This window comes from Lissotriton helveticus (assembly GCF_964261635.1).
Source record: "Lissotriton helveticus chromosome 1_1 unlocalized genomic scaffold, aLisHel1.1 SUPER_1_unloc_34, whole genome shotgun sequence".
Classification (NCBI taxonomy): Eukaryota; Metazoa; Chordata; class Amphibia; order Caudata; family Salamandridae; genus Lissotriton; species Lissotriton helveticus.
In genome coordinates this window covers 2,091,348-2,113,313 of record NW_027611675.1, presented here as the reverse complement: position 1 = coordinate 2,113,313, position 21,966 = coordinate 2,091,348, and the positions used below count along the sequence as shown (strand labels likewise).

General features: G+C 45.7%; 1 protein-coding gene across 1 annotated transcript in view; it reads right to left on the bottom strand.

The window, feature by feature from the left end:
- LOC144805946 (uncharacterized) overlaps positions 1-21,966 on the bottom strand; it is a 389,169-nt gene that overhangs the window by 45,935 nt on the left and 321,268 nt on the right. Inside the window, 2 exon segments of the mRNA XM_078672408.1 lie at positions 522-871; positions 874-1,969. Of these exon segments, the coding sequence (XP_078528534.1) occupies positions 522-871; positions 874-1,969 (1,446 nt within the window).

Sequence of the window (21,966 nt, the reverse complement as noted above, 5' to 3'; positions counted from 1 at the left end):
TCCTACAGCCTTCATACCACAATAACTGCACTTTATTTGCTTCAGTGTACGTCCACAGAAGGGTCAGTATTATTGTTGAAGTACTTAAATTCCTTACCAAATTCACTGCATCTCTATGTTTTTTTCCATGCTTGTCGAGTGATGGTGAGTATTTGCTGATGCCTTTGTAGGGTTAAAAATTGGCAAAAGCTCTTCACACATTCATTGCTATGCTATGGCTTTTCCTCTGTGGCTGTTCACTGATGTCTATGTAGGTTTGATAAGAAATAAAAGCTCTTCACAAATTCACAGCTCTTGAAAAGATTTTCTCCTGGATACCTCAATGCTGAATAGTAACTAAAACTACTTTGACTTTCAGTGCATTAGAATGATTTTTCCTCCAGTGTGTGTTCTCTGAGGCGGTTTTAGGTGGGATAATTGACTAAAGCGCTTCCCACAATCACTGCACTTGAATAGTTTTCCCCAGTGTGTGTTCACTGATAACTTAATGCTGAAGAGTAACTAAAACAATTTTCACATTCACTGCAATTGTATGTTTCTTCCCCTGTGTGTGTTCGCTGATTAATCCTTAATGTTGAAGATTCACTAAAACTACTTCCACATTCGCTGCACTTGAATGATTTTTCCCCTTTGTGTGTTCTCTGATGCAGTTGTAGTCTTGATAAGTACATAAATCTCTTCCCACATTCACTGCAATTATATGGTTTTTCTCCAGTGTGTGTTCTCTGATGCTGTTTTAGGTGTGATAATCGACTAAAGCTCTTCAGACAATCATTGCACTTGAATGTTTTTTCCCCGTTATGCGTTTGCTGATGAATCCTTAATGTTGAAGATTCACTAAAACGACTTCCAGATTCACTGAACTTGAATGATTTTCCCCTGTGTGCGTTCTCTGATGCCGTTTTGTGTCTGATGATCGAACAAACCTCTTCTTACATTCACTGCACTGGTATGGTTTTTCCCCGGTGTGTGTTCGCTGATGAATCCTTAATGTTGAAGATCGACTAAAACTACTTTCACATTCAGTGCACTTGAATGGTTTTTCCCCTGTGTGTGTTCGATGATGAATCCTTAATGTTGAAGATGCACTAAAACTACTTCCACATTCGCTGCACTTGAATGATTTTTCCCCTTTGTGTGTTCTCTGATGCTGTTTTAGTCTTGATAAGTACATAAATCTCTTCCCACATTCACTGCAATTATATGGTTTTTCTCCAGTGTGTGTTCTCTGATGCTCTTTTAGGTGTGATAATCGACTAAACCTCTTCACACATTCACTGCAATGATATGGTTTTTCCCCTGTGTGTGTTCTCTGATGGTGTTTTAGGTCTGATGATTGACTAAAGCTCTTCAGACATTCACTGCACTTGAATGGTTTTTCCCCTGTGTGTGTTCGCTGATGCTTCCTTAATGTTGAAGAATCCCTAAAACTATTTCCACATTCACTGCAATGAAAGGGTTTTTCCCCAGTGTGTGTTGCCTGATGCCGTTTTAGGTGTGCCGATTGACTAAAGCTCTTCACACATTCACTGCATTTGTATGGCTTTTCCCCTGTGTGTGTTCGTAGATGCTTCCTTAATGTTGACGAACACATAAAACTACTTTCACATTCACTGCAATCATACGGTTTTTCCCCTGTGTGTGTTTGCTGATGTTTTTGGCAAGATGATAACTGACTAAAACTCTTTACACATTCAGAGCAATGGTATGGTTTTTCCCCTGTGTGTGTTCGCTGATGTCTTTGTAGGACTGATAATTTCTTAAAGCTCTTTACACATTCAGTGCATTTGAATTGTTTTTCTCCTGTGTGCATTTGCTGAAGCTGCATTAGTTCTGATGACCAACTAAAGCACGCACAGCATGTGTCTGATACTTCGCTCTTGGTTAGTGTCTCTGAGTTGGGTATATATTTGTTTACATACCATGACTGTACTTCCTGATGGGCCAACATGGCTGATAAAGCATGTGTATTATTCTCACATTCCCTGTATGTGTGTGATATTTTGCACATTTGCATTTTGATTTAACAAAAAAGTTTAATGGTCACCAACTACTTGCCACACTTATAATGTGTGTAAGGCTTCTTTGTGGGCAATTGTGTCTTTAGATCTGTTCTCCTTTTGGTCGGTGAAAATTGGGACAGTACTCTGTATTTTAGACAGCATAACTCCTCTTTACTTTAACTTTTAGTTGTCTGGCTCCATTCTATTGTGCTTTTCTCTGGTTGCTGTGGAACGGCCTGAAATAATTTATAATACACCTCTAGCACTGAATAGTGGTTTGATATCATTTAGAAATTAAAGCAGTGCTGTAATCACATCCTGCATTCGCACAATCAGAGCTGGCATTGGGCATGTTTCCAAAGGAGGTGGTTTATCAGGGTTGTCTTAATTTTCTAGAGGTCATTTCTTCGTCTTGTGGCGTGGAGGTGCACAGCTGAGACTCGTAGAATCACGGAATTGCCCTTGTCTGCTTCATTCAGGATCTGTCAGTTTATGTTCAGAATCGGCTGTCTCCGGTGGCACTTATGTTTTCCTGAACAATGGAACTCAAAATTTTGGACTGCGTTTTTGCAGCTTTACAGTATTATCTTCATTGGTCTTAAACATTTTGTAAATTCAAGGATTGTTTTCTGTTGGATGTAAAGAGAGTTAACATTACTTAAATGGAAACATATTGGAACGTGCATAGACATTTTAATTGTAAAAACATCTCTTCATTGCCATCTCTGAAACATATGAAGGCACACAGTACCTTCATACGTATACCGTACACAGATATTTAAATACAAATTCTGTTGAACATGCCACATCTTATTTATTTCAGCAAAGGTGGTTATTTACCAGTGTTAATGGAGCAACTTAGTAAAAAAAAAATGTTTTTAAAGCGCGCAGTCGCATAGCACTTACACTAGTTACAGCTCTACGCAGAGGCATATGGTCAAGATTTTGTTAAAACAAGGACAGCTCTTGGAGTAATAGATATACATTGAAGACCCAAGACAGCGGCGTGAACATCGGAATGCTGCACCATACGTCAAATCTGACTGTTTGCAGAGGGGCCTGGATTTCATTCACTACTCCCACATTATGTTGTAGAGCAGCAGTTTATTGATTTTATTTACTCTGTGGTTTTACTTTTCTCAAATATTTTTTAGCCATTTTTAGTTTGCCATCTTTGAGGCTGGGCTGGTCTGTTGTTTAGTTGTCCCACCTTGAACTTTAGAGCTTGAGATAGCTGTGGTGCATCTGTGTAGCGAGGGCATGAATGGTGAGCCAAAACCAAAGCCTGTTAGCATCCTTTCACTCCTGGACCAGCACCCGAGGCACTCAAGTCAAATGGCTCTGTCCAGACCTCCTATACCTCGGCTGCCCTCCACGCTTTCAGCCATAAAGTAGGACCTGTTCTTGCTGGCATATCCCTGCTGTCAACATTCCCTTTCTACCCCAAAAGCCTTTGAACAAGATCTTCGAACCACGTAATTCTTATGACTTTTCATGGGTCTTTCCTCCCACTCATTCTTTTCAACATCACCTGTACAAACCACCGTGGCCACATTTAATGGAACAATACTGAGGTGCGCTCATTCTTTACACAGGACGAAGAATGCACCAGAACAACGCACGCTCCACATCACAGAAAGATAAAGTGCCTTCTGCGACTCTCGCACATGCCCAGCAAGTACACAGTCCCTACACAGCTTTTGCTAAGGCCCACATGCTTAGCACTGCTTTTCCAATACACACAAAATCCCATAGGCACAGGTCAACAATGTAAAATAAAATAAATTAATGGAGCGACACGCACTGACAAATGATCCAAAGTGTGGTGCGGCCACCACATTTCTTTACTATTTCAGCTGGTCCTTCCTACAGCAGCACAGCTTGCTAGCACCAAAGTGTTCTTTCTTAAAAAGGTGTTATGCATGTGGTATTTGTACAGCACACACCTAGCCAAAAAGCAGTGGTGCTTCCTATCGGGTCCAAGGCAGGGACAGAGTCTACAAGTGATAGTTGAGGTTAGCTGGGTGATGGGTTAATAGCTGCATTGTGACCGAAGAGCCTGTAACTAACAGCATGTGCGCCAATTCCTTTGCACATTTCTCCTCTGCTATCAGGTAAAGCAGGCACAGACCCGAAACATACAAAAATAATATATTTATAGCCTAGTACCATTTTGAGATAAAGACCTGGGTACAATGAAGATGAACAGGAAGGGGTGTTAAATGACAAACATTAACCATCAAATATTAACGAGATGCAAACATACCTCTGTTCTGCTTGTGTGGAGGGACTATCCAGTTGGAAAGAGATCGATGGAAAATGAGAGAGGTGTGGAGGTGAGCAAAAAAAATGAAATGTTACCTGAAAGAGCAAAGAGTTAGAAGATATACGGATATTAGAAACGGCAATAAGAACAAACAAGAAAAAGAAATAAACAACTTTTTTGGGGATAAACATCAGCCCAGTGAATGACGCCAGATCAAAAATAGGATGTAATTATTTTGATTTAGTAAAACACTGGACAAAAAACAATTTAGAACCCAGAGACACTGAAACAGAAAAGCCTGTGCATCTTGTTTTCAATGTGCATCATCAGAGAAGAGGACTTGCTGCATGCACGGGAGGATTAATAGCGAGACATAGTGTGCCATGACGGTGCACCAGGTGCAGTTATCTGTAGTCATGCATCCCAATGGGCTCTGGGAAGTGCAGTGATTTTGTAACTGCATTTAATGTAGATGCTGATAACGTTAGGGATGAAATGCAGAATATCAGAGACTTTCTGGCTCTTTACACTTAGGAAAATCTAAATTCTGAGCATGCACACAACACATAATGTGAAGTGTGTATTTGGATTAGAACAAACAGATGGCAGACAAGAAAATAAGCATGGAAGCGCTTAAAGGAAAGAAACTCACTGCGTGTGGCAAGAAGCAGAGATGTTCTCTCTCCCCCATACTCTTCCTGATAGCTACAGAGCCCTCGCAATCACCATATGCTGCTCAGAGGACATTTGGGAAACTGAAATCATAGCTGGGAACCTGCAAATGATGCTCTATGGGGACAACATACTCCTCACTTTAGCTTCTTCAGAACGTTCACTGCCAGCACTGATGTTCACCCTATCAGAGTTTACAGCGTTTTCTAGGTACAAAATGAACTGGACTAAAAATGAAGTCTTACCCTTGATGATCTGATACCAAAAGGGAAGCCCTCCTTGCACAAACATTTAAGTAAATCCCATCCAGGATGGAATATCATGGAGTATTGATTACTACCGATGTTCCAACGATGATCAAAGACAATATGACTGCACTGACTGATCAAATGCACAGGGAGTTCACTAAATGGAGCAAGCCGCAATTCTCGCTATGGGAGACGAGTCCAAACTGTGAACATGGTGGTAGCCCGAGGTTTAACTGCATTTTCAGAATGCTGCCTATACTGGTCCCGGCATCAGAAGTATGCCTAATAGACGCAGCCATTAAAACATACTTGTGGCAAGGTGAGACTCCAGGACTGGCCATGTCCAAACTCCAAGCCGCTACTTCAGGGGGACTGAGACTCCCAAAGATGGAAATATATCACATGGTGCATCAGCTCTGACAGGAGGAAGTGCTGACCAAAACAGCTGAAAACACTCTCCTGGACACTCCACCTGGGTACTCTCAGGCAGGAGCTGTCAGATACAGGAGCGGGAGATGCCTTTTCTTGAGGTCTTGTGATCAGTCAGTGGTGATGGGGCAGTATTACTGGCAGGCACAGTGTTCCGCAGGGACACCAATGCTACAGCACTTCAACCGAATGACCAGGCTGCTTCCTTGGAGTAAATGACTCTTGAAGTAGTAAGGCCAAGCAGTTAAGGCATGAGCTGGATCAGGTTAGAAATCAGACACAGCACAACATAGTAAAAGACACAATAAGGCAAATGTTCAACCACAGATACAACGATAAATAGGAATTGGACTTTCGCCAAGAGATACAAAAAGGAGCAGCTAAACGATAGAGAAGATGCTGATACCATCTTAGGAAGAGATACAAAGCCAAAAACATTTATTATGTTTAGCTGCACGAGCTGAGGTCTCAAATAACATTCAGTTGTTAACCTGTAACCTGCATTGTGAACAGCAGCTAAACATTTGACCTTTGTCCCACATTGTTTAGCCATTCTGTCATTTCTTGCTCCTACATGCTGTTTGCTCCCATCCCCTTTCCTTTGCTGATCACAAGAAACTCGAGTCTGTGTTCAAGGTGTTCAACCACACATGATGTTTTTAAGCAACTGGACAGCAAGTGGTGAATGAGCCAAGACAACAGTAAGTCTGAAATGCCAAATGAACAGCCCATGCCAACCGCATCTAAGCAAATAACAGCAGCAAAGAAATGCTCACCATCATCAGAGAATTCATGGTGCCTGCAGCCACCACCGGCAACATCCCTCATTACAAGACCCCCGCATCAATCTCTGTAAATCCTTTTGGAGCAAGATCACATCCATATATGACAACATCAACCCTCGACATGACCCCTTGAACCTCGCAGCCAGGCTTCTAATCTCAGCCAAAGAATGGACCCTGGCCATGTGGAACGCCATCACCAGAAATGAGGCTGCCACAACCATGAAGGCCATCCACTCCGGTGCCCCATCAGACCCACCTCACCACACTTTACACAAGCATTGGCATAGCCAATAGGTCTCGCTTTTGGGACCTTATAAGTATTTAGTTATGCAGCACAATATCCTTGGTGCAACAACATCAACTGTTGCATGGCTAAACACTTATAAGGTCTCAAAGGCGAGACCTATTGGCTATGCCAATGCTTATTTGGTTTGAATTCTGGGACTTGTAGTCTTGTGTATTCCATTATCAAACAGGACTATAAGTTCCAGTAAATATGAACCGCTTTTATTAGAGCTCATAGCTCGACGAATGGTTAGCAAAAAAATGTGCCGAGATGCAGATGAAACAGAGAAGAGTCCCGGTCAGGGATGATGGAGGCCATTTTAGAGCAATTGAAAGGACAAAGATGGCGGCTTGTCTTGAAGCATACCGCTTCATTCGGTGCTTTGCTATAAAATGCTCTGCTGCGAGTCCATTTGAAATAAAATTGATGAACTGAGAACCAGGCTCAGACGCGAAAAATGCCCTTGCTGAGAAATATTTTACCGTGCAACGAAATGTATTTTTGGAAGCTAAATAAAAAATAATCAATATCATTGAAAACCATGCTTGCAGGCCCCCTAAACTCCGTTTGTGTAGGTGCTGTTATTTCTTTGGCTGCTCGTATTGCTCTCTGAAGCGGTGACAACAAGTGGGTGACACAACTGCTGCAATCTGCCATCACATATTCTAACCCCGGTAGAGTGAGCTCCGCCTTTCATCCTTCTGAGGTCAGCGGAATGAGTTAAACTGGGTGCGGCTTTAACTAATGCCTGTTCTGTGTAGCTCTTAGAAGCTGGGTACCTTTGGCATCACATTCCAAAGAAGTGCTGCCTTATTCTTAAGAGAGTCGTTTTGAGTGGGGCGCCTTGCAAGCTTCATGCTGTTTCAGGACACCACGCACATACTCACGCACACGTTTGTCAAGCGAGGAGGATAGTGAGGGCAGTCGTGCTGCTGTGATTTATAAAGTGCCACACCTATGCTGCTAATATTAAAGTGGTCTATGCCACCTTACCCTGGTCTCTTAAGCCCCCTCTTCTGCACCCCCTTTCCATGCACAGACCTGCAGAGCCTGCCACATAGAAGCTGTTGTTGTTGTACATTTGAGATGGAGGTGCAAAGGTGTCAGGCCGGGACATGTCACCCTGAGACCCTGCACCCCTCTCTAGCCTGCGATGGATAAACCTCCTGCAGCAACAGAGGGGAGAGGGAGCTGAGCTGCACAGCTGGGGGGAGCACCCTAGTGGGTCCGGCGGGGCCACATGGAAAGCGGGGGAGGAGGGGGCACTTTCGGCAACAGTTGGTCAATGTTCTTGCCTTGTACTTTGGCGTTTCTACCTTACCGTGCTTTTGGGGGGGCAGATTTAATTGGGCTAATCGGATATTTTGAAGTGATTTAGGAATACTGATGTTTTCGTATCTACAGCATCTGGGGGATTTTTCAAGTTTGCATTTTTAAACTTCAGTGGGCATGCCACTGGGCAAAGAGGGGCCTTAGGAGCAAGTTTATTATCCGCCTTGGCCGAGAATCAAGTTCATGTTAATCCCAGTGAGCTCAGTCGTGGTCCTTCACAGCGCTTCGGCATTTCAAGGTGGTTTAAAAAGCACTACATAACTGCAGTTGCAAATAATTTGCATTACAGTGCAGCTACTGTGACAATCAGAATTATTGTGCTTTTAAATATGTTCATCATAATTATTACCTCGCTGAAGTTTCGCATCACAGTCATTTGGTCATGTAAGTCGGAAATCCACGGAACTGGATACAGAGCTTAGTAGATTTACATCAGATATTTGCAGTAGCACTGTGTTTAAACAAACACCGCCGCAAGACGGATACCGCAGACTGTCACTGTGAAGACAAATAAATAAATCAATATGGATTGATCTTGTCAGGGTACTACAACTGGAAAAAAGTTAACAAGAGGAAAAACAAATACGGGCAGGACAGAGAGGGATGTCTGTTCTCGCATGTAGTTGTGTCCAAGAAGAATAGTCTCTGGGAACTAACAGGCACATGCATCAAAGCTTTTTGCAATTGCAAACGGTACGATTCGCAAAAATCGGCCATTTGCGACCGCAAAATTAGCTTTTGCGATGCATCAAGGGTCAAGGCCCTCGCAATTTGAGAATTTGCAATTAATTGTGAGTTCTCAAATTGCGATTGCTTTTAAGGAATGCGATTCGTTAAATGCAATGTAAGTATCACTTTGAAGTAGCGATTTCACTACTAGGGGTCGCAAATTACCATGAAGTTGAACTTCATGGTAATTTGCAAAAACTTTGAAAAATGCACTAAGGTGCATTTTTCTAAGTTGTAGGTTACACACACACACATGTCCTTGGGACATGTGTGTGCACTGCACAGATCAATTTCAGGGGTGCAACAGTGTGTCCTTTTGACACCCTTGCACCCTTGAAATTGGATGAGCAATTTGGTACTCGCACATTGCGCATGCAATTTCCCATTCATTCCCATTGGCCTGTAGGCCCATAGGAATGAATGGGAAGCCATTCCTTATTTGCGAATCGCAATTTGCGACTCGTAAATCAGGAATGTGTAGGAATTGCTATTTTTATAGCGATTTGTACATGCATAGGCTTTTTCGAAAGCTTAATTGCGATTCCTTAATAATCGCAATTAAGGACTCACAAAATCCTAGCTTGATGCATGTGCCTGTAAGAGACGTGCACTAATCTTCTGAAGTGCAAATTATTGCATCTAGTGTTGGGAACAGTGCATTTCAGTGCCCAGGCAGACTTTGTGTAAGTTTTACACTTTTTCAGTACAAGAAAAACAAGCGCGCATGCGCCTCGTGCTGAAAGGAGGCAGCAGGGGGAGGGGAGAGGGGAGAGGGCCTGCACCGTTTTCCTCCTTTGCGGGAGCGAGCAGGGATACCATATGTTTACAAGTTAATTACAAACATATGGTGTCAAAGCTCACTCCCGCAAGGGAATCGTCTAACGTGCACGCGTTGCCATTGAAAGCAATGCAACGCGTGCACGTTTTTAGAGCGAAAAGTGAATGGAATACAAAAGGTCTTTTTCCAGATAGCGCAAGCGCGCTGCGTAGGCGAGACCTAAAAAAGACCTACACTCCATCAGTGAAGTCCTCACTCCCATCCTGATCGATTCCATCAATGCAGCCCGTTTCCCAAAAGCCTTGAAACAGGCCGCTGGTACAGCCCTGCTGAATAAACCCTCCATGGACCTTAACAAACTCTACAACTACTGACCGAGCTCCCTCCTACCATACACGGCCAAAGTCCTAGAGAAAACCATCAACAGGCATCTGACCAACTACCTCATCAACAACCAGCTCATTAGGCCACCGCGTCCGGATTAATGCCCAACCACAGCATGGAAACACCACTCATCGCACCCACCTATGCTATAAACATAATCATAGGCAGAGCAGAGAGTGGGCCTTAATTCTATTGGACCTCTTGGCGGCGTTTAACATAGTATTACACCTCATCCTCATGGACACCTTCATGAGATCGGGATTCAAGGACCTGCTTATGATAGCTCTTCTCCTTCCTGGCAAAAAGAACTCAGACAGTCAATCTGACATCATAGTCCTTGGAAACCGGAAATCTCATCTGTGGAGCACCAAAGGTTCATCTCTCAGCCAGACCCTCTTCAAAACTTACATAACCCCACTGTCCAAAGTCATCCACACTTAATACATCACCCTCCTCTTCTACACAGACAACATGCAACTAATACTGTCCCTCTCTGAATAAAACCCACAACACAAGGAACACGCCTACCGACGGAATGACATGGATGAAATCCAACTGTTTCCAACTCAACACTGACAAGACAGATGTGTTGATCTTTGAAAACAACATCTGCACATGGGAATCCACCAGATGGCCTTCCACCCTAGGACCGACTCCCACCCCCAGCTTGTACACACGTGACCTAGGGTTCATGATCGCCCAGGCCAACGTCGTCACTGCTTTCACACCCTGAAAAGGCTGAAGAAAATCTTCAAATGGCTCCCAAGCAACACCAGAAGCCATGCACTCATCCCCAGTAGTCTTGACAACGGGAACTCTCTCTGCAGAAATCATCAAACAGCTCACCAGAAGGCTGCAAACCACCCAGAACGCAGCTGCCAGACTCATCCTCTCACTCAGAACACATATCACACCACACCTGAGGGAACTCCACTGGCTCCAGATACATAAGCACCCACAGTTCCAACTACTCACCCACACATTCACAGCACTACACAAAAAAGGCACTGCCTTTATTAACAACCACAACTACTTCTGTCAAACCCCTAGGTACCCCCGCTCAGCCGGCCTCCTACTCAGACACATCACAGACATACACAGAAACAGAACCGGAGGCCACACCTTCTCATACATCGCTCTTAAAGCATGGATCGACTTCCCTCAACACATCAGAGCCACATCAGAGCCTCCTCCTCGCTTCTTGAGTTAAGCAAGAAGTTGAAGACCTGGCTCTTCGAATGACTCCACCCTAAGTGGTACAGTGTTTGAAGGGTTTCCACAAAAAGTAAATGCCCCTCGCAGTGTGAGCAAACATCAGCACAGAGTGCAGAGATTTCTTAAACTCTAAACACCCTCTTACTGTGAGTCATATGCAACAGACAGACCTCTCACAGTGTCACTTACTGGAAGCACCTGGTGGGCTACTTGGCCCCCAGGGGCCCTCAGGATTGGAGGGGAATTAATTCCCCAACTTAAAACACGCCATAGGGCGTGTTTGATCACCTCACCTCAGGCCCGTCCCCTCCCTTCACCACTGTGTAAAAGCGCCCTGTGTCCGTTCTAAGTAGGGAAATTAAGTCCCCTTGAATCCTAAGGGTCCCTAGGGTCAAACTAGCCCACTAGGTAACTACAGTAAGCACCACAGAGCTGCGTTGCAGAGAGATGTAAAAAGGAGCGTGGGCGCTGAACACCTGTCTGCAACGCAGCACAGTGGTGCACACTGGAGGTACCTGGTGGGCTAGTTGGCTCTCAGGGACCCTAAGTATTGAAAGAGAATTAATTCCCAAATTTACAACTCGCCACGGGGCGCGTTTGCACAATGGTGAAGGAAGGGGGCGTGGCCTGAGGTGACATGTCTGCAAACACGCCCTGTGGCGCGTTTTAAGTTGGAGAATTAATTCTTCCTCAATCCTGAGGGTCCCTGGGGGCGAACTAGCCCACCAGGTACCTCTAGTATGCCCCAGAGAGCTGCATTGCATAGAGGTGTTCTGAGGCCATGCCCCTTTTTACAATACTCTGCAACGCAGCTCCGGGGCTAGTTGGCCCCCAGGGACCCTCAGGATTGAAGAGGTATTAATTCCCCAACTTAAAACGCGCCACAGGGCGTGTTTGCACACATGTCACCTCAGGCCCCGCCCCCTACATTCACCATTGTGCAAACGCGCCCGTGGCGTTTTTTAAGTTGAGGGATTAACTCCCCTTGAATCCTGAAGGTCCCTAGGGCACAACTAGCCCACCAGCTACCTCCATTAAGCGCCACAGAGCTGCGTTGTAGAGAGGTGTAAAAAGGGGCGTGGCCTCAGAACACCTCTCTGCAAGGCAGCCCCCTGGCGCATACTGCAGGTTCCTGGTGGGCTAGTTTTCCCCCAGGGACCGCCAGTATTCAAGGGGAATTCGTTCAGCGCAGTAAGATGCAGTGCACAGAGTTCCTCTTCAACACAAACGATAGAATAGGGTTTTCTGACACAAATGATGCCCACAAACACCCCAGGGCCAGAAGAAAATCCCCCCAGGGCCCCCGGATAGAAGTGCCCAGCTCAGCCCCCCCAGGGGCCCCGGATAGAGGAGCCCAGCTGAGCCCCAGAGGCCCCCGGATAGAAGAGCCCAGATCTGGGGCAGATCTGGGGTTTTATTTATTTATTTATTTATTTATGCGATTTTATATAGCGTGGACTTTACCCAAAGGTGTCAGAGTGCTTCACAATAGGAACAGTATTGATACATGAGGAGAAAATTACAAGTGAACAAATTACAAAAGCAAACATTAAGTTACATGATTCAAAAGTGGCAATAGTGAGCAACCAAAATACATGAGGTAGCAATCGGTACATTACAGGAGGAAAAAGTGATATGTGTTCAGATTACAAAAGCGTACAAAGTACAAGTAGAGGTATAATGCTGCAATAAATGGCAGACACTCCAGTACAAGAACAAACATTACGTAGGCAGTGGTGGCACTAGTGCAAGTATCAAAAGCAAACAAAATGTGAGAGGTAGCATACAGTGTGTTACAAGAGAAGGTTTGAGGGGCAGATCTGGGGTCTGAAGGGGTTCTCGAGATGAAGGTAACTGCACAGACAGACAGGGCTCCTTCCTCCTCTGTAGCAGGTTGAACACCAGGAGAGACAGGAAGTGATGTCAACTCCGCTGCTGGTGCTGTCTCTGCCGCCGCTGACTTGGAAGAGGAAACCCTTCTCCTTTCATCCAACGTGCAGCTCAGTGAGTTTCACCAGCAGGCGAGTAGCGCCCTCTGGTGGCCGCTGACGGAACCGCCGCCTTCAGGCTCCAGCAGTGAATACATTTCACACAAACAAGCATTTATACCTGTAAAGACCTGGGATTTCAGATGTCACAGACGTGCATGTTTTTAAGGGTCAGAAAGTCCAAGTACAGGGCTTCACACTTGGCTGCTGCTGTAAAAAAGTATTTATAGCTTCACTTCAGATGAGCATCTTCCAAACACTGATGTAAAGGACTTAAGAGTATTTACAGAAAGGTGACAACTGGAAGTGGCAGTCTGTATTTCAATGAATATATGAGCATATCGGTCAGATTTGCAATTAAACTGGGCAGCTTATTTATTTATCTTGAATAATTTATTTGCAGTATTTTCAAATATACAGCGTGGTACATAGGAAAGTAAACAGAGGAAAATACCAGATCAGTGACAATGAGGCACAGGTCATAAGTCAAAGCGACAACTAAAGGAACAGCTTATTTATTTTCATGTGTCTGTGGCTTATTTCTTATACTCGAACAAGACTGAAATTTAGGTTATAATTAGGTTTTGAGTTTCTGCTTTAACCCATTCCGTGCTCTCGCCAGCCAACAGCTGTCGCAAGCACTACCTCGCAGGTGCTGCACAAGTCTGTTGGCCGACGCAGCCCCGCCTACTCATTAATTCTCCCGCTCTGCGGGAGAATTCGCACTGTGGTTAAGCGGTTAAGGGCCCAACTTTCTCCTAAATTATCAAGATAGCGGCCTCTTCCAGGCTTTGTTGTTTTGTTTACAGTAACCACCTCCCTCTCTCAACAAAGATTCACTGACAAAAAAGAAAACAATTTATCTTTGAAACAATTAATTCCTAAGATAGAGATATCAAGTATGAACCAGAAATGTCTCACACAGTTTGCATTGTATCATAAAAATGAGTGGGTGTTACTGGTCTGAAGAACAGGGGAGGGGCATTTCACTACTCGAAAATATTGTTCTCCTTCACATAGGCCCGTATATCATAGTACACTCGTAATCAGTACACCGTTGATTAGTGAGTGCGTCAACTCTTTGTAGCATTGTCATGCAAGCAGACTTGAGTGCCTCAACAGCGACATTAGTTTGGACTTGCATACATCAGAGCCCTCAAGCCTCACTCATCACGAGTGACACTCACACATTTGGAGATCGGTCTGCAGTCTCACTCAAACCTGGCCCATTCTTCCAAACTATGGGGATTAACTAGAACTTCACACGTGACTATTCAGCACAGAGCAGACCCTCCGTCCCATATTTTGTTGGCAACACTTTTCTCATATTTCACCATGAGTACTGCGCACAGTTCAGTAGAATGTTACATTGAATGTCTATTTTAGTGAGACTTGGTTGTCAATTTTATAACTTTACATGTGTTCTGATCATGCCTATAAATTCAGTAATGTATTTTCCTTTGGAATTGTCAAAGTCAAATGTTAAGTGACACCACTCCCTGTGTCTTTTTTAAATATCTAATTTTGTTATTGACTTTTCATACACAATGAGCATATAACAGGGATTGAAGTTTATCAATTCAGCAGAGTCCAAGACACTGTGTAAACTAGAACTGGTGGGACGACATTTATAACAGGAAAATGATAAATAAAATAACATCTCCAGATAGAGGTGATGTGTCCTAGAAGATCCCGCAGAAGATCAGGGAGGGAGGACGAGGGGGAACAGGAGGGGAAGGGACATGGAAACAGGAGAGAAAAGTCAGGGTGCCAGGCCCCATGGTCGCCCCCCAAAAAACCAACTCCCACTATGACGGCCGTAGCCAGCTTACTCTGACTATGAGGTGCTAAATCCTGGAATATTGACATTTTGTGAAGCAAGGTCTGAGGGGCCATGAATTGCGGTGCCACCCCTTGGTTGGTCATCAAGTTATCCCAAACGGAGCCGCAGTAGCACAAAGTACTGTACAGTCCACAGGAAATCCAAAATGTCACAGGCGAGTGCGCTACACCATCAGCACCTCCAGCACTTGGAATCGTCTGCTTTATAGATCCACTCCGGCGTCCAGTGCCAGTGGGGTAGGAACTTGAAATAACTGATTTCAACCTGACCTCCTGAGGTACACTGCCATGATCTTTCCAAAGGTCATGGGAGTCCTGCTCAGAGAGTGAGAGGCCCAACCTCTGCTCCAGCAAACAGCATAGATTGAAGGCAGCAGTGCTTTAAAAATGGCTGTCCGCAGCTGTAACATACAATCCCACCTTAGGGCCTGATTCTGATGTGGTTAGGAAGGCCTCCAAACGGCATTTTCTATGTCCAAATCGGATCGGGAACGTGTCTTACCAACTGAGGGCCCTATTACGATGCGATTACGAAAGCATTCCCACCTCAGGCCCGATTAAGATGAGGTTAGGAACATAGGCTCCCATTGACGTCAATGGGAGTCCAACCAAATCATATCTGGAAGCATCCCGATGCATCATACTCGGGTGGTTGGAATCTCCCGATCCGATTTGGTTGGAAACCATTCCCAAACCCATTTGGTTGGGAAGCTTTCCACACCGCATCAGAATCGGGCCCCTAGTGTCCTTGAATCCTTTCCACATCAGTGTATAACTCAACATTGGGGCAGTCTTAAGATCATAAGGGGGAGCACCAAGCATGTGTGGCAGGCTATGCATAGGCTGTCGACACTGTCAGTGATGCGATTGTGGCAGCCCATAATCACGCATGAGAGTAGCAAAGGGGGCCAACTCAACGTCCCCTACTATATCGTCAACAGATCGTATCCCTCTGGCCCTCCACTGTGTAATGGGAGTTCAGATCATACTTGGCCCCAAGCAGCTCCTTGAGAAGAGCAGGGGTCAGCAATGCGTTATACGTCTGAGCCAGGTGAAGCATGAGGTCAGTCAACCAACGCTGTTATGCCTCACAGTGGCACTTATCATTCATCAAATTACCTCTCAAAGGCCTTCCTGCCCTCCCACAGCACCTGTGCAGAGGAGATGGACCCAGCGTTCTCCTCCAAGTACTGGCTCAGATATTGGCACCATCTGTGCTTGTCTTCAGGAGCTTTATACCATGCTGTATACATACACCAACGGGCCTGAGGGGTTTGCAACAGTCGAAGATTATGGTCGAGTTACAGAAGATCATGATCAGAGGTACTGTTTGGGAGGATCAAAGCATAAACATTTATAATGGACGTAGGAGGTGAAAGTATAGTCTGCGTCCCTCAGGTGCGTCAATCACCCTGGATCCATCAAGGCACGATCATCAATAATGTCAGAGAGGATGAACCGGTCTCGGGGCTGCCAGGTTTATGGTTTCTGGACTCGTCAAGGTGGCATATTCCCGCACCCCCCCTCATGAATACCCTGGCTGTCCAAAGGAGAGCAGGAGTTTGGTCAGCCACCGGGGCATAGATAGAGCCCACACACAAAGACTCATTGAGAATCTGAACCTTGGCAAAATTATATATCTGCCCAGGGGGGCAGTAGATGGGTCTAAAAAGAAGAAAGGAGAAAGGAGTAGATGGGTGTGTAAGGGTAATCTGGATCCCGCTGGCACGTAGTACCGTACTCATCCAATCCCTTCTGAGTTCATCATGTTCAATAGGTGCAGGTGTGTTTCCTGGAGCAATGCTACATCAAGGCCGTGCATCTTCTGAAATGAGAGGATTTTCTGTCTCTTGATAAAATAGGTCAGGCTGTTGACATTAAGGGGCATATTTACAAGGAAGTGGTGGAGCACGGCGTTGGCCTCCTTGACTTAACGTCACGCTCTCCACTTCTGAAATGCAGAGCTACACCGTATTTACAAGAATACGGTGCAGCCCTGCATTTCACCCTGTGCTGGTGCTACATTTAGCTGCCTAGCATCAATGCAGGCAGCCTTGCACCATACTGCAAGGGTGCCTGTGTTGAGGGGAACAGGCCTGACAAGTACCACACATCAGGGGTTAGAGTAACACATTTCAATGTGGTGGCCCGCATCGCCGTATTGAAATGCAAAGACACACATTTTTATGGCTTCCTGAGCTGTCAAGTGCTGAAGCGCGGCTACAATAATTAGAAGTCAAACTGAGCAAAGCTGGCAGAGCACATTTAGGGGTTCTGGTTTAGCTACTTTCATGCATGGCACTCCAATCTGTCACGTGGGCATCCTGTGATTCTGGGCAAATCCTTCAATATCCCTGTGCCTAACAAAAATGAATGTGTCCATCTGTAATGCAACTGGGGCTCATATACAGCACTATGATCCCTGAAACCTCAGGGTCGAGTGCGAGCTTAATAAAACTTCGAAAAAAATGCAGGGGACATTCTTATTCCAACTCTAATGCTAACCCTATGAAGCACCCTACAACTTTAGGGCTACTTACACAAAGACGGACTATAATCCAAGTCACAGAGTTTCAAACCCACTACTTCCTGAAGTAAGCCTAAAGGAGATTCTGCCGGTGCCCTACAAAAAGAACCAGTGGAGGCCAAGTTCCATGAAGTTTGGGTGGTTTCCTAGGGTCAGCTCAAACTGCAGCGGTTTAGGGAACGCAACTCTTCCCCCTTTTGGCATCAGCCGCTGTCCTATTGGTTTATGTACTGTCTAATTATTTTAAGGGACTGAGCAAGCCATGGTCATAAGCAGTGAATGCCCATGCTCTTCCAGAACAAGGGCTGTCTGTTCCCTGTCAACACTCAGTATTTCTGTAAGGAACCAGTTACGTTTCAGCCACCACATGGGACCAAACTAGTCCTTGTGGATCTCTAGGACCAAACACTCTGGTCCTGTGATTGGGTCAATCAGCAACCTTATTTTTGTTGTTTTCACCTGAAGTGCTCACCCCATGTCTGCTAAAGGTGGGTTTATGAGAGAGAGTTTATTGTTCACTCGCCAGCCACCTACAGGTGCTGCTGGAGAGGGTCTAGAATAGGGTGGGTTTGCAGGTATGATGAGGGATGGCTGACCTGTTCTATGGAGCGGCGCTGTTAGCAGATAAATGTACACACTCTTGCTAGCAGTACTAACAGTGTCACATAGTGCTTGGCATCACCATCACCACATGTTGCTATTAATTTCATGTTTTACATCTCAAACCTTGATTTCCAAACCTGTGCTGAATATACTCAGCCCGCAGCACATCAGGACGTGGGAGGTGGGGGCCTGATCCAGTCAGTTTTTGCAATTGGGAGGATGATTAAGTGGTGATGAACAGGTTTGACATTGAAATCCATCGGCTCTGAACCCTTCCCTTTAAGATTTGACCAATCAACAGTGTTACATCAGGCCCCTCACACCTCCTGATGAGGAACACCCTAGACCAGTGGTCTTAAAACCTTTTGATGCCACGCCCCCAACACCACAGCGATCGTCGGGCACCCCTCAGAATTTTTCACAATTATTCTATTCAATTGACAATGTCAGGCAGGCTTTAATATAGCCTTATGGCCCGCTGCCGAGGGCCTGCGTCTAGGGCCTGTAACCGGTATAGGGCCTTTAACGACCGGCATATCCAGAGGCAGAAGGCCTATAAGGCAATTAGAAGATTCCACCCACTAAGGGTAGAATGTTCTAAATTAAAAAGAGAAAAACATGAAGACAAACATTGGAATGTTGGAGCTCCAGACTTATGCCAGCCATTACAAGCCCGGAGCTGCTTCAATGGAGCTCCCAACATTCTAATGTTCTAATAACGGGTACAAGTACCCACAGTAAGTTTATTTGAAGCAGAGGTGGAGGTTTTGAAGAACATTTGGAGTCCAGTCCCTTTTGACACATACTCCCAGCTAGGATATAAATGACAAAACATGTTAGTGATGGCCCACTGGAGAGCAGCTTACTGTCGCTCATTATTTTCAGCTTAAAATAAAGCACTGTTATCAGTATAATTTTTTGTGGCCCGAGCCTGGCGCCCCATCTGGGATCCCCTGAGGCCCCCCTACGGGGGCACCCATCAGTTTGAACACCTCCACCCTAGACATACATGTCAAGCATTCAATTTTAAAATCGCGTAATTCATGTATACAAGGATTTTTTTTAGACACAATTAGTGCTAAAAAGGTGTGTTAATCTTGCTAAAAAGTGAGGTGTAGTTAAAGTGTCTGGATAATGACCGATTGCCCAAAAAGTTAAAAGCCTTGGTTGACAAGACAATCATGGCATTACTTTAAAAAGCTGGAGAGGGAGAGGGAGACTTAGACATATATTTTCAAGCAGTAAGTAAGTAAGAACAATTAGTATTAGGTAAAAAAAAAATGGTCAAATAAACTATACTGGGTGATCAAATGTTCATGAGTTCATCATGGGGTTGCGTAACGGTACGACCAGAGAAAGGGAGGTTTGCGACCCCGTATTTGCCCAGTGATTTGGCCGCTCTGGTGGCAAATTGGGTGAACCGAATGTTCAGCTTTGTATTTTCAGAGCTCATGGTGACTAATATTGCCTGGCGACATGTAGGAGTTCCATGTTTATTCCATTCGTCACGCAGTAAATTCCGTCTGTCATTGAGCAATGTGGGACACGAGCAGGCTAGGTGCTACATTGCTTCAGAGTGGTAACCGCATTTTCTACATTCGGTACTGACGTTTGGGTGCCACCATTTAAGTAAAAGCTCTAAAAAAGGCCATTCTCCCAATCTCAGGACCATACATTTTAACTTCCAAAAAGGTACGAACGTGCATGATAAATAAGATGATTCAACCCCCGGTTTGAAGTCAGAAATACCCGCCCAGGCATGTTTCCTTCTGGACAGTTTTACCCTGTCGGAATGAAAGGACCATAGCCCGACACTTCTCTTAATAACAGTCTTTAACGCGGGCTGTGATGGATTTGCTCCCCTGTATTCCTTGATGCCGAGTAGCTGCAAGGAATGGTTGAGATGATGCCGATGTTTTTGGCTGGATTGGCTGGTCAATATTAATTCCAATCTGATGCTTGGAGGGCCTTTCACCCTGGGGACACACAATACACATTCTTTTCCGGTGGCCACCACAGCTTCTCCCGCATTGATTACTTACTCTTGCCAGCCTCCCAACTGCTACACCTGCAAGAGGTCCGCCACCTGGCGAGGGGCATAACTGACCACTAGCCGGTGTGGGCAAGATTGGCGCTGGGAGAGTGCGGGTTGACATGGTGGCGCCTATTAATCCATGGTTCCTCTACGTGACCCATCTCCTCGTAAGGACCTGCAGAAGGTGATAGACCATTACTTTGATGAGAACCTCGGGTCGGTGGATTCCCCTTAGATGCTTTGGGAGGCATTCAAGTCCATTGTGCGAGGGGCTGCCCTTTAGTGGCGGGGATCAGGAATAAGAATTCCAAGGACATTGAGGCGATTGAAAGGGATGTAATACACCTGGAGGTGGAAGTGGAGAGGGGGGCCCCAGACGCAGAGCATCTTTTGTGTCTTAAAACGGATGAGTACAAGGCTCTCGCCACTGAGCATGCCAAGTTCTGGGGTAAAGAGAGGGATGGTAGGGTGTATGAATGGGGGTATAAGGCCGGGAAACTTCTTGCATGACTGGATAAGAGGGGGCGAGCTATAGTCGACTGGTAGCTGAACTCACGACATATTCGGGTGAGAAGGTCCGGGATCCGGCCCTTATAACTGGTGTATTTGCGGCACATTACTCGGTGGTGTACACATCACACTCGCCCCTCGGGAGGGCGGATTCGGTGGATCTCCTTACAGACATTGGTCTTCCGTCCCTATCAGAGGATGACCGGGGCTACTTGGACAGTGCTTTAACTAATGATGAGATTGCACAAGCAATCAGGGCCCTTAAACCGGGTAAGGCGTTGGGGCCCAACGGGCTCCCCATCGAGTTTTACAAAATGTGTCCGGATAAGCTGGCCCCACAACTGTGGGCCATGTTCGAAGATAGCAGAGTGGTGGGAGAGCTGTCGCCCGACCAATGGTTTGCCTCCGTTATAGTTATCCCGAAGGACGGAAAGCCGAAAGACAGTTGCACATCCTATCGACCCATCTCCTTGATCAATGTGGAACCAAAAATACTCGCTAAGCTTCTAGCCACCTGGCTATCACGAGTGCTCACCTCCCTGGTGCACCCTGACCAGTTTGGATTCATGCCCCACCGCAGCACTGCTTTAAATCTGAGAGGTGTCCATGGGGTGATAGCACGAGCTGGTACAATACAGGAAGACATTGTCATCTTGTCTCTGGATGCGTCAATGGCCTTTGACACCATCGAATGGCCTTACCTATTTGCAGTACTCTCTAAATTCAGGTTTGGGCCGCAGTTCATCTCTTGGGTCAGACTCCTCTATTCCGCCCCTCTAGTGCAAGTGGTTTTTAATAACAAGTGCTCTGACCCCTTTCTTTTTGGTCGGGGCACCAGCAGGGATGCCCGTTGTCGCCCCTGCTCTTCGCCCTCTACTTGGAGCCCTTGGCGGCCTGGATTTCGGCAGGATTTGTCCGTCAGGGGTTTGCGGTTGTCGGCAGACTGGGAGGACCGCATCTCCCTCTACGGGGACGACATTCTGCTCTATCTGGCCTCCCCTTATAAATCGCTCAGATGTGTCTTGGACATTTTTACGTCCTTCTGTAGATCCTCTGGCTACTCTATCAATTGGGAGAAGTCTCTTCTCTATGTCTTATCCGGCGGAACCCCGTCTCTTCCTAGGGACTGTCCAATAAAAGTAGTGGCCAATGGTTTCCGCTATCTAGGGATCTATGTTACGGCCGATGCCAAGCTCCGGTATGACAGAAACCTGCTCCCGCCCATGCAGCGTCTGCAACGAGATATCGCAGTTTGGAAGACCCTACCACTCTCGCTGCTCGGAAGTGCTGCTCTTTTCAAGATGATGTCCCTTCCCCACTTCCTTTATGCCCTT